Here is an 11059-nt window from a genome sequence, read left to right as displayed (position 1 = left end):
TCCGAATTTTCGGATATCCGGGATTCGGATATCCGAAAATTCGGATAGTTCGGATACGGATAATCGAATAATTCGGATACAGATTCGGATTCGGATAGTTTTGAGCACCCCTAACTATAAGTCCCGTGACATGGATCAATGGAAAGAGCTCATATCAAGAGACAAATAAAAAAAAGAAAAAAAAATCAAATTTAAGGGGAGAAGGAAAGGAAAAAAAATAGTTTTATAAGCAGTTCAAAGAAATTGACTATTTTTATTCCCATTTTTTTTCCTAACGCATACTCGAAATTAACCACCTTGTTAAATTGATAGTTTTGGCGTCACAAAGTTTATTAAGACCCTGACTCTATTTATATAATTACTTTAAAGATTTATTTAAATTATTGAGTTGGTTTTATAGTTGAGAATGCTTTCTATTTCTTCATATTTATTGGATATTAGGCAAAGTAAACTACAAGCCAATTGGAAATTTTGTAGTTTTGATAATAACAAAAAAGAAAAATAAAATAAAAAAATAATAACAAACTGCATGTACTGTTTAATTAGACTACAGTTCTAAATTCACACAGAGTGCGATAAAAATATAGTATCATATTAAATTATTAATCAAAATAAAATTATCTCTGAACGAAAGTTATATAAATTACAATAAAGATAAATAGACTAACTTGGCAAAATCATAAGAATATAATGGAATGAAATTCAACGTCAACGTCTTTAAATCTATGTTCGTAAGTTAACTTATCCAAATAAAGCTATGTGTAGCGTATCGAACTCCTTTTTCTATACAACTGAACCTTCCGTTTCCGTTCTAATCTGAAAGCAACCATCCATTCTAAACTCCAACTATTATTATAAAGAATTATATTTCATTTGAACTTAGTAACGAGGGGGTCTTTCTAGTCGGATATAATCATACATGACTCCTCTAAAAGGATCCGAACCTTTTGCTTGTGTTAGAAACATTGCATTCCTTCCAGCTCGTAGGTGGGAATGCAAAACATCGAAACTATATAACTGATACAGTCCATGAATCCCGTGCCGTGCGATTGCATTATCCCTCCCGATTAACCCAGTAGTAAAGAGAGGCATCCCTCCTCCGTCGTTGATTCTAATCTGAGAAGTAACAACCACTTAAGATCAGTAATTGATGTTCATTTGAGTGTCAAAATAAAATAAATAATTTATGTATGATGCCTTTCTAGTTGATTGTAAATACAAACGAAAAGAACAAGTCAGAGACGACGTGATTAACACAAATATCAAGCATGAATACAAGTCGTTTAACACATTTATATCTCATGTCAGTAGTATGTTCATACATGTCCAAAATGGTCAGGAATTGACGTGTTCAAATAGGTCAATCTAACGAAAAGAACAAGTCAGAGACGACGTGATTAACACAAATATCAAGTCATTTAACACATTTATATCTCATGTCAGTAGTATGTTCAAACATGTTGAAATTAATACATGTCCAAACAGGTCAGGAATTGACGTGTTCAAATAGGTCAATCTATCTAAAACACACTTAAAGGACTATGTTAGTTTTTAAAACATTTATTTCAACAAACCGGTCGGGTTGTAAACACGGTAACGGGTTCGGTGACTCAAACTATAACACTTTTTGTTTTTTTATTTTTATTTTTTTTTTTTAAACTAGTTGATTGTGCACTTGGCTTAGTTTTCTAAAACTAACTAGGCCCCCAAAACCATGTGATATGGTTTATCATAGTGTAATTACTTACTTGCACATCTGAGCCTGTGACCGATGCCAATGCTAGTTGTATTGTATAGTTCCCGATGATGACGACATCAAGATCAAATAAAACAGTCCAGGTAGTTGGGACATACGTCTTATTTCCAGCATTCCTGTTCACATGAGCGAAAAACCAGTCGGTTTTATAATCGCTAACCCCAACAGTGTAGACCAAATCTTGATCTGGATAAAGATCGGTGTAGCGATCCCACAAACCATATTGCCTAAACCTGCAAGAACACATTTTCAAACACGATCACATCAAGGCTCTTGTTCAACAAAAAATAAATTATAGAGAGGGGTGAAGAGCCTACGATTGGGTTGTTTGGCTCGTATATAGCTGATTCGTGACTCTCGGGTTCGGTTCAGGCACATAAAACTCGGCTGCAGTGCGATCTGGGACACCGATTTCCCAAACCGTTGGGCCATTTCTTGGTGGTTTGTGTACAAGTAGACCCATTCTGATCTTACTTCCTGGTGACAGTAAGGAACCTTAATCTTGTTAATATTTGCATAAATAAAAAGGTAAAACAGAAAACAAATATAATGAGATTAAGATTCAAAAACCTGGCAAGACGTAAACAATGGATGGGTACATATACTCGCCAATGTACCCGGGAACCCACGCATATAAATGATAGTAACCAGGCCGGATATTCTTGATCTCAAAAGAACCTTTTTCGTCAGTTTGAGTCCAAAACTGATAGCCCTAGTAATGAAAAACCAGTTCAAATTGGATGAGCAACTGGTATCCTCAGTGAAAGTTATTTGTTTTGTAGTAATGATTGTAAACGAAATAAATGTACTTTAAAAATGTATTTCATAACTTAATGAGAGCATCCTAGATATATAGATAATCTAACAATCCCTAGGTAATAAAATGACTAAACTATCTTTTACTTATAATTATCTAAAATTAATAATATTTATTAATGAGGAGATGTACCTTGCTTTCTTCTTGCCATGATCCAAGAGTGCCTGGAGGAGCCAAGCCAATATACGCAAACTTGGCAAATGCCAACACTGCGTCACGAACTAGTAGCCGGCCCGTTACTATACCGCGTTGATGTGCACGAGGGTAATCAGAAGAGTTCGGGAACAGATAGGGCCAACTCTCGGTGTGAGCTAGCATCTAATAGACCACATGTATATAACATGGAGGTAAATAGTCAGTTGCATAGTGACATATTTCGTTTAACAAATTTCAAAGGATTGCATAGATTTTTTACCTCTAGTTTTGCATCATCCCAAAGGGAAAGGGGACTCTCTTCTGTTGTGACTGAGTTTAGATATATAAACACGGGTCCGAAAACCTTTTTCCACGGCTCGCCATCTCTAAATTTCATTCCTAGATCAGGCCCCGCGTAATGTGTGCTAAAGAACATCTAAAGAAGATGTAACATTGTATTAATAACCGGTATACCGTATGTATATGCGTTCTTCATCAAGATTTATAGTCAACAAAAATTCAATCTTAGATCATTATAGGCCATGGTTAAATGGATTAATTATTAAGAGTAAGTTATGTGATTCTATGATTGTGGTAAGTACCGGATTGTATCTGAATTTTTTTTACTAGCTTTCACTATAATTAAATATCACATATTTAAACATACACTTTTCTAGCACAAGATGCAATATGCCTTAACTTGTTAATTAATAGGGCATTAACGGGCCCCATAGTATTATGCTAACGTGTTTTTCTCCCTTTGTTACCGTTTGTTTAAAAATTATCATTTTTTTTATTCTTAATTAAAAACTTCCGTTAGATAAAACACTACCCAATTCCTATCAATAAACACAAAATTTGAACTAAGCATCTATATTAATAACACAAAAAAACTGATTGTGCACTTACAGAGAGAGTAATAGGACCAGCATGAGAGGTAAGGTCTTGCTTGACTGGACCACCATTACGGAACTCATTACTGGGAGAGATCATCCAAAACCCGACTGGAGGATCCGAGCATATCCAACCATGAACGCGGTTATCTTTGTTTTCACTCGAGTATTGATATTTGTCGTCTACCTGTGTTTACAGGTGTAAAAGTTGTATATATACTATTAAACATACCAAAACAACATACACCAAGACAGGTATTAGGATCGAATAATTAAGAAGGATACCTCCCCCTGAAGAAGAGGATTCGAAGGATGAGTCAAAAGAACAGCTTCAGGATATTCCAGAGCCATGCCTTTTTCGCGATCTTCAAGCGTTGGCATAATCCTTTGTCTTTCGTCCGAAACAGCCATGTACCGAAACCTTTTCACTCAGAAAATTAACTAAATTAAGAGCAATATTATAAAATGCACGATTTTAAAAAGGAATTTTACGTTGATCAACTAGTTTTTTAATAGGAATAATAAGTAGATAACATTTACTTGCTCTTACATTTTTTCTTGAAGCTTGAATACAATCCGACCTTGGTAGACATCGACATCAGGCCATCCTCGTAAACGTTCGAAAATCCCATACGAGTAGAAACCGCTTGATCCACGCAATACAACAAACCTTAAAACAACATTGTTAGAGTTTCAGTAATCAGAATAATTAACTACAAAAAAATTGGTCTAAGGCAACTTTTATTTCCTAAAAAAAGTTGTATTAGGTGAAGTAATTGCATTAGACCTATTGCAATCTTTTTGTTAGATAACGCAACTGTTTCTTTCAAATGCAACCCTTTATTTGAAAGAAACAATTGCGTTATCTAACAAAAATGTTGCACTAGATCTAATGCAACTTCACCTAATACGGTTTTTTTTGTGAAATAAAGGTTGCCTTAGGGCAATTTTTTTGTAGTATGATGATCAAATTAATTCAATAATCAGATTTGAATTCATTTTCAATACATGCTTCTTGACAACGTATTAATTCTTGCAACATCTTTATTTATGTTGTTCTGCTTTATAAACTTTAGGACCGATGCATGATTTGCATTAGAAATCCAAATTAAGCAAGATGGGGAAATGACTTAAAATAGAGGATAGAAATAGCATAGAAAAATCCATACTATTGAGGAGGTAACATAAAGTTCTGATTATATTTTCAAATATTAAAAACTAATGAAAGTAATTAAATAAAAACGTCTTTAACTATTCCTAAAATGCCTCTATATATGTTCTAAAATGATCAAGAAAGACAATCTATTATTAAAATATCAAACTTGCGACACACCTTTTGTCGATATTTAAGGAAACATGGTTGCTTTCCTGAGAAAATGTCCAAGGCCTTTTGAATGACAATTCAACTTGGTTTTCGTTGTTCACTATGACATCTAAGTTTCTGCCCGCAAGCCTGCAAAATAGACGTATAAATTAAAACACAAACAGCATGACATGATTGCCAACAATCTTTATGCCTTACTTGTCCAAATTATTGTCCTTTGGTTTCGATGGATCACTCCAATTTACATCCCAATATCTGCAATCAGGCACAAGATAGATATATATATTCAACAAAACCAAAATTTGTACATTCAACGATAACTAACTAGTTTTCCCAACGTAGAGAAATAAAAAACAAAACAGAAAGAGGAATGTATACCCTCGATCTGAGTTTTCGTTACGATCGTTTAGTATATTGTCAATTCCGTTATAGTTTACACCAGTGACCGTGCCTTCCGGACTCTCGATGGTGATGCTAAAGATGCCATTGTCTACGACTACCTGAAAACACCCAAAAGGAAGTATTTTGATTTTTTCTGATATTTAATGTTTATCCTACATCTTTAATTAACTAATGACGAGTGATTAAATCAATTATATTTGTGTGTTTTCTAGATAAAAGATGATGGTATATATATCATTAAAACCTACAAAACTTATAGGTTATAAACTAAAGATAATTGGTTGGTTCGCCTGGTTTGAGATTTACTAGTTTATTTAGGGTTCTAAAATAATTATTTCATTTTCGAACAATTATGTCAATACAATGTGTACAATCTTATAAACCATCTAATATTTATAATATTATAAACATATAATATTATAAACTAATTAATGATCTTATGAAAATTGTTAAAGGTGATAGAGCTCAACGACCCATATCTTTTGGTGATAAGTTAACAATATTAATCGAAGCAAGATCGTGTGACTTACATGATCATCGTAAACATGTAATTGCACAGGAGGGTATAATACCGAAACTCTTGAGTGGTTCCTTACAGAAGCCCTTCAGCAATAATTAGACCAACAAATTAAAAGGATTGTCGATTATTCATACAAATATTATTAATAAACAATATTAGACGTACTTCCAATAAAACCAAATAAATCACAAGCAAACATTGAGCCCAAAAAAGGTTACACTTTTTTTGTGTTATCGTAGACAATATTGTGAGTGGAAATATCACGGGGTGTTATAGAATTATTAATGTGTTTTTGACATTTTTCGATAGCAGACCACAGGTTTCATTTTTGTCTATTTTCAAGGAAAGGAGTTCCATGTGAAAACAAGCACCAAACTTTGGGCTCATTTCTATGACACGTACGCTCCAAATATATCAATGTTTTGTCAAAACAAAAAAATAATTTAAATTACTAATGCAATGTAGTGCTTGAGCTTTAATTATTACATTTACAAAAGAATAGATATACCAAAAATAAATAGTAAAAAACATGACTTAATTTCTTTTTATTTGACTCCTATAATACTAAACGTACAACCGCACATATTTAATTTGGTTTAAAGACCTTTTTTGAAAGAGAAGGTTGTTAGTTTCCAAAAGACAAGTCAAAGAACTAGAGCAACAAAGAAAAAAGTTCCATTAATGTCTCATCCTAAAACCATAACCGGTTAAGCTAAAAAAATTGTGACTAAATTAGATTTTACAAATTATACCGTATATTTACACATTTTAAGAGTATTTTTTATATAAATAATTATACAAATAAGAAAAGGTGGAGCTGTATGAGGTGTCAGAAAAAGTGGTCCAAGTTAACTTCCGGAAGACTACACTTGATAATGATCATCGAATGGACAAAAGAAAAATCACAAGATTGTATTGAGACATGTGAAAACACAAACACATGCTCACAGTAAATATTTTTAATGGAAAATATAATTATAAGAAAAAGAAAAGATAAACCATGCATGGTAAAAAAATCCCAGATACTACTTTATTTAATTCATGATGGGGTTAAAAAAAATCCTTATTTAGTACGATTACAAAGGACAAATTTGCTATGACTCTAATTCGTATTGTCCATGCAAATATTGCTATAAAAACATTATATTATAATTATTTACGGAAGAAAATCTTAAAAAGAATAACATAATTAAATGCATTAATTATTACACAGATGTTCTTAAATAATATATAACTTTTACTTAATAACAACAAAGGAAATTGATATGTTAAAAAAAAATATCAAAAAGAAACTTCATATTGATCTCGAATAATTATTGTGTTATATTTTGAAATATGAATTGAAATAAAAATTACATTAAAACAGAGAAGTAAATTAGCAATAATGATTTAAAAAACTAATTTTAATTACTTAAATGTATATAAATGAAAAATAAATCGGAGTTCAAAACTGTTCGGGTTTATTATAGGAAACTCTTTAAACATGAGTTAATAATATACCCGAATATTAATGGTATTCAAGATTCCATACCTCTTAGGAAGGTTTTTAGAAAAATAATAAATTAATTATATAGGATTTCTTTCATTATTATTATTTTTTAAACTCAAATCTTTAAATTATGCACCTTCTATTCTCGTGAAGGAAGAATTCGATGCTTCATATTGGAATATATTCCCCTTAACGGTTGTAGCACACGCAATAATGTCAAAATAATAGGTAAACAAATTCACCAAAGAAGGATAGAAAGTCAAAAGAAATCTAAGAGCATGAGTATAGAACAAGAAAACTCCAAACGAGATGTTAAGTTTTCTTCTGATTTCAGAACTTACAAAATTAACTAATTTATGTATGAAAGTAATATATATTATTCTAACCCAAAATTTGAAAATATTAAATAAATAAATACCATTAATAAAACCATCACCCTAAAAAATAAGGAGAGCTTTTAAATGAAAAAATTGTTAAAAAAACGAAGCCAATTATCTTATAATTTTCAATCTTTGCATTGTGAGTGCTCAGTATTTTATATTACCTTGTCCAAAAGATTCTGCTTTAACAAAATTGATTCAAGGAAAGAAAACACTCGAAAGGGAAAGTAACTAAAATACAAAATAAATAATCGAGCAAAATATGCCAATACATATTAAAGGCGATTAAATTGGAATATAATTACCGAAAGGAAATAACTAAAAAACTTTAATTATGTTATTGCATGCCATTCATGGCAAGCAAATTTTTAGCCTCCGGTAAATCCTAATAACGTACTCCTCCTTCATTTGCAGGAATCAATGTGCATTGCCTGTAATTCCGACATATCCACCATCCCTTTATGTATGAATAATATAACATAGTTTTAAGAGATGAAGTTTCTTCAACTTTTTATTTAGTTCATACACTGTCTTGCTTTATTAAGAAGCTTCATCTACCTCTAATTGATTCAGATGTAACGTCTTAATAGAATCATTAAAGACTGACAGAGCAAGTAATTCTGATCAAAAGAATGTGTCTGTGTAAAGATAGAGAGGGGGGAAAGAAACTAACTTTGGATTGATTGTGCTTGATGAGTAGGCATTGGAGATGATGAGGTGGAGAACAAGAGCAATGACGATTTTTGAACCAGCAAATATTCCTGCATGTTTCATCTCCTTCTTCTTCCCCATAATAATTGAACCTACAAATCCTCCAAATATACACTGTTGGTTATAATTACAAAAATATAATAATTACAAAACAACAGTTAGAATAACATGCATATATGATACATACAGTTGATGACAAACAACAACGTTGATTAGCGTCTAACGAAAACTTAATGTCGTTTTCAACTGCTTATGTAACAAAGTCAAAGAACAAAACAGGTCTCGGCAAATCTAGCGAGAGAGGCCAAAAGGGTGTTTTTGGGGTGGGTGAGGTGGGGTGGGTGAGAGAAAGACAATAACAATATTAATACCAAGCGTTACAAATAAACTTGGTATGATTATAATGCGAATAACACTTTATTCCCTCATATGGTTTGAATATATGTATTTATAGTGCTACGAATTTTGATGAGTTTAATTAGGTAGGTATTAATTTATTAGGTAAGCTGCGTATAAATATATTCAATTTTCAAGATTGACTCGTTTCATTAGAATTGTCAAAAGTATTTGGTAAAAGCGCTATTAGAGGAATTGACTTGTCTAATTTGATTAGGGATTTATGCACTCAGGTGTAATTTCAATTTTTCAATATATATAGGGTAGAGATACTGTACGCTAATGCCTTAACGTACAAGAGGTACGCGAGACGCTTAAGGGCAAAATACAAAGGCAAAAACCTAAAATGCTCAGAAAACGCTCACAAAAACATAAACGCTCAGCCGAAAACCTAAAACGCTTAAAAACGGTATTCGTGAAAAAAGTAAAAAATTGATCGATTAACGATCCAAAACTGTTTTTTTCGGTTAACTAATGATTAATTTGATATGTATTTACGATTCTGAGATGTTGGGATGTGATTTCATGTATCGATTCGTGAAAAACAGGATTCACGTACGTTAACGTACGTTAAGAATTAGTGTATTGGATATTTACACTATATATTTATATATATACATAAAATATCCAATACAATAATCCCTAATCGTACATTACGTACGTGACTCGTATCCCCGTCGATTTCAAATAACACGCGGTGGCAATACTGTAATTTTCATCAAATCTGATCCACTCCTCGCATAGATTCCGTCCACCTTCACCATGACCGTTCAATAAACCGTCACCGTCCAACGATTCTGCCCACCGTCCACCATCCAACAATTCCGTCCACCGTACACCATCTTCCTCCATCACGACTTGTTCACATGTCAGTTGATAAAATTGGTCAATTGAAATTGAAATTGTTGAACTAATTGATCAATTAAACTTTGAAATTCGTCCAATTAATCATCAATTTGAAATTTCAGTTGATCAATTTTGAGTGATGGGTTTTAACTGAACGTTTAAAGTTTTAAGCCTGAACGTTTAAAGGTTTAAGGCTGGACGTTTAAAGATGTTCTTTATCACACCCTCAAAATCCACTAACGGAATTTTACCGTCAGAGGGTGTGAACTAACAGGATCGGAATCATTAGTTATAATCAAACCATAAAAACGTTTAACTGAAAATTAGTGCGGAAGCGTAAAAACCAAAAGACAAAAGTTACGTCACGCAGGACGACTTAAAAACCCAAGTAGTAATAGTTAAAAACATGTTTGCATATCAGAATGTTCAAAAACAATGCATGATCCTATACCGCGCGCCCGCCTCGGCTACCTGAGAATAACATACTAAAAGTGTCAACACGGGGTTGGTGAGTTCACAAGTTTATATAAAATAAATCGTTTAGCGTTTACGTTCAGCGTTTTGCGTTCAGTGTTTTGCATTCAGCGTTTTGCGTTACCAGATAGTGTTATGTCAATTATATATCTATAGGTAGCTAGTCTATAAAACAAGTATTACTAAGTGTTCGACACCGAAGCTGACTGTTTATCAATTGCCTTGCCACCAGGTCTATCCCGACCATGGTATGTGTTTAGGCAAGATTACACCCACTCGACCTCCAGTCGAGTTTAGCGTTGGGTGGGGTTTGTCAAACCCAGTAGTACTACTCAACAATGACTCGCTATTATCCAATATTAAACGGTTCGATGTGAATGAAGGACTTTAGTTATTGCGTTTGCCACTTAGTCTTTACAAGTGATATATAATCTATATTAACAAAATCTTAAATGCGTTTTTCGGAGTATGTTATCTCCCCAAGTGAAAAGCGTTTGAAAACAGTTTAAAAGGGGTAAGTGAACTCACTGTTTGCGAAGAATTTCCCAAAATAATTCACCAAAGGATGTGCGTCACCGAAAAACTCTCTCTAGCATTCTAAAACAACAAAGAGATTTTCTAAGTGTCTGAACTATTATCGAGTCTCTAGACTCGGCACATAATACATATGCACACAATGTGTTTCGTGTTTCGTTTGTGAATCGTGTGTGACTTTAACAAGTACATTTGTGATACATTACATGTGTGAGCAATTATTTACGTGTCATGTATTAATAATGTACATCACTAGCAATTACTCCCCATGAGGGCAATTTGGTCAACACATAACAATTAACTAGCAATTATTCCCCGCAAGGGCAATTTGGTCAAAACACGACAATTAATTAGCAATCATTCCCCTCAAGGTCAATTTGGT

At 32.8% G+C, this 11059-nt stretch overlaps 1 protein-coding gene across 1 annotated transcript; it reads right to left on the bottom strand.

Annotated features, from left to right (window-relative positions):
* Nucleotides 1–731: 731 nt before the first annotated feature.
* LOC143635620 (uncharacterized) lies at nucleotides 732–8639 on the bottom strand. Its single transcript, XM_077103403.1, has 14 exons — nucleotides 8390–8639; nucleotides 5858–5930; nucleotides 5304–5425; nucleotides 5124–5180; nucleotides 4935–5054; nucleotides 4152–4271; nucleotides 3887–4022; nucleotides 3618–3788; nucleotides 2989–3144; nucleotides 2706–2891; nucleotides 2327–2468; nucleotides 2074–2233; nucleotides 1749–1989; nucleotides 732–1116 (listed from the first exon to the last, which is right to left on the bottom strand). The coding sequence occupies exons 1-14, from the start codon at nucleotides 8506–8508 to the stop codon at nucleotides 880–882; spliced, it is 2040 nt and encodes a 679-aa protein (XP_076959518.1). The 5' UTR covers nucleotides 8509–8639; the 3' UTR covers nucleotides 732–879.
* Between the last annotated feature and the right edge of the window lie 2420 nt (nucleotides 8640–11059).

This window comes from Bidens hawaiensis, unplaced genomic scaffold (genome assembly GCF_021521415.1).
Source record: "Bidens hawaiensis isolate Kalapana, Puna unplaced genomic scaffold, B.hawaiensis_p1.1 tig00007615_1, whole genome shotgun sequence".
NCBI lineage: Eukaryota > Viridiplantae > Streptophyta > Magnoliopsida > Asterales > Asteraceae > Bidens > Bidens hawaiensis.
The sequence above is the reverse complement of the archived record's forward strand: the minus strand, read 5'-3'. Positions and strand labels throughout refer to the sequence as shown.

Coding starts and splice junctions, on each gene's coding strand:
- LOC143635620 (XM_077103403.1), bottom strand. CDS start 8,508: ATGGGGAAGAAGAAGGAGATGAAACATGCAGGAATATTTGCTGGTTCA. Junction 5,931..8,389: donor TCAAGCACAATCAATCCAAA/GTTAGTTTCTTT, acceptor TTATTGCTGAAG/GGCTTCTGTAAGGAACCACT. Junction 5,426..5,857: donor TACATGTTTACGATGATCAT/GTAAGTCACACG, acceptor GGGTGTTTTCAG/GTAGTCGTAGACAATGGCAT.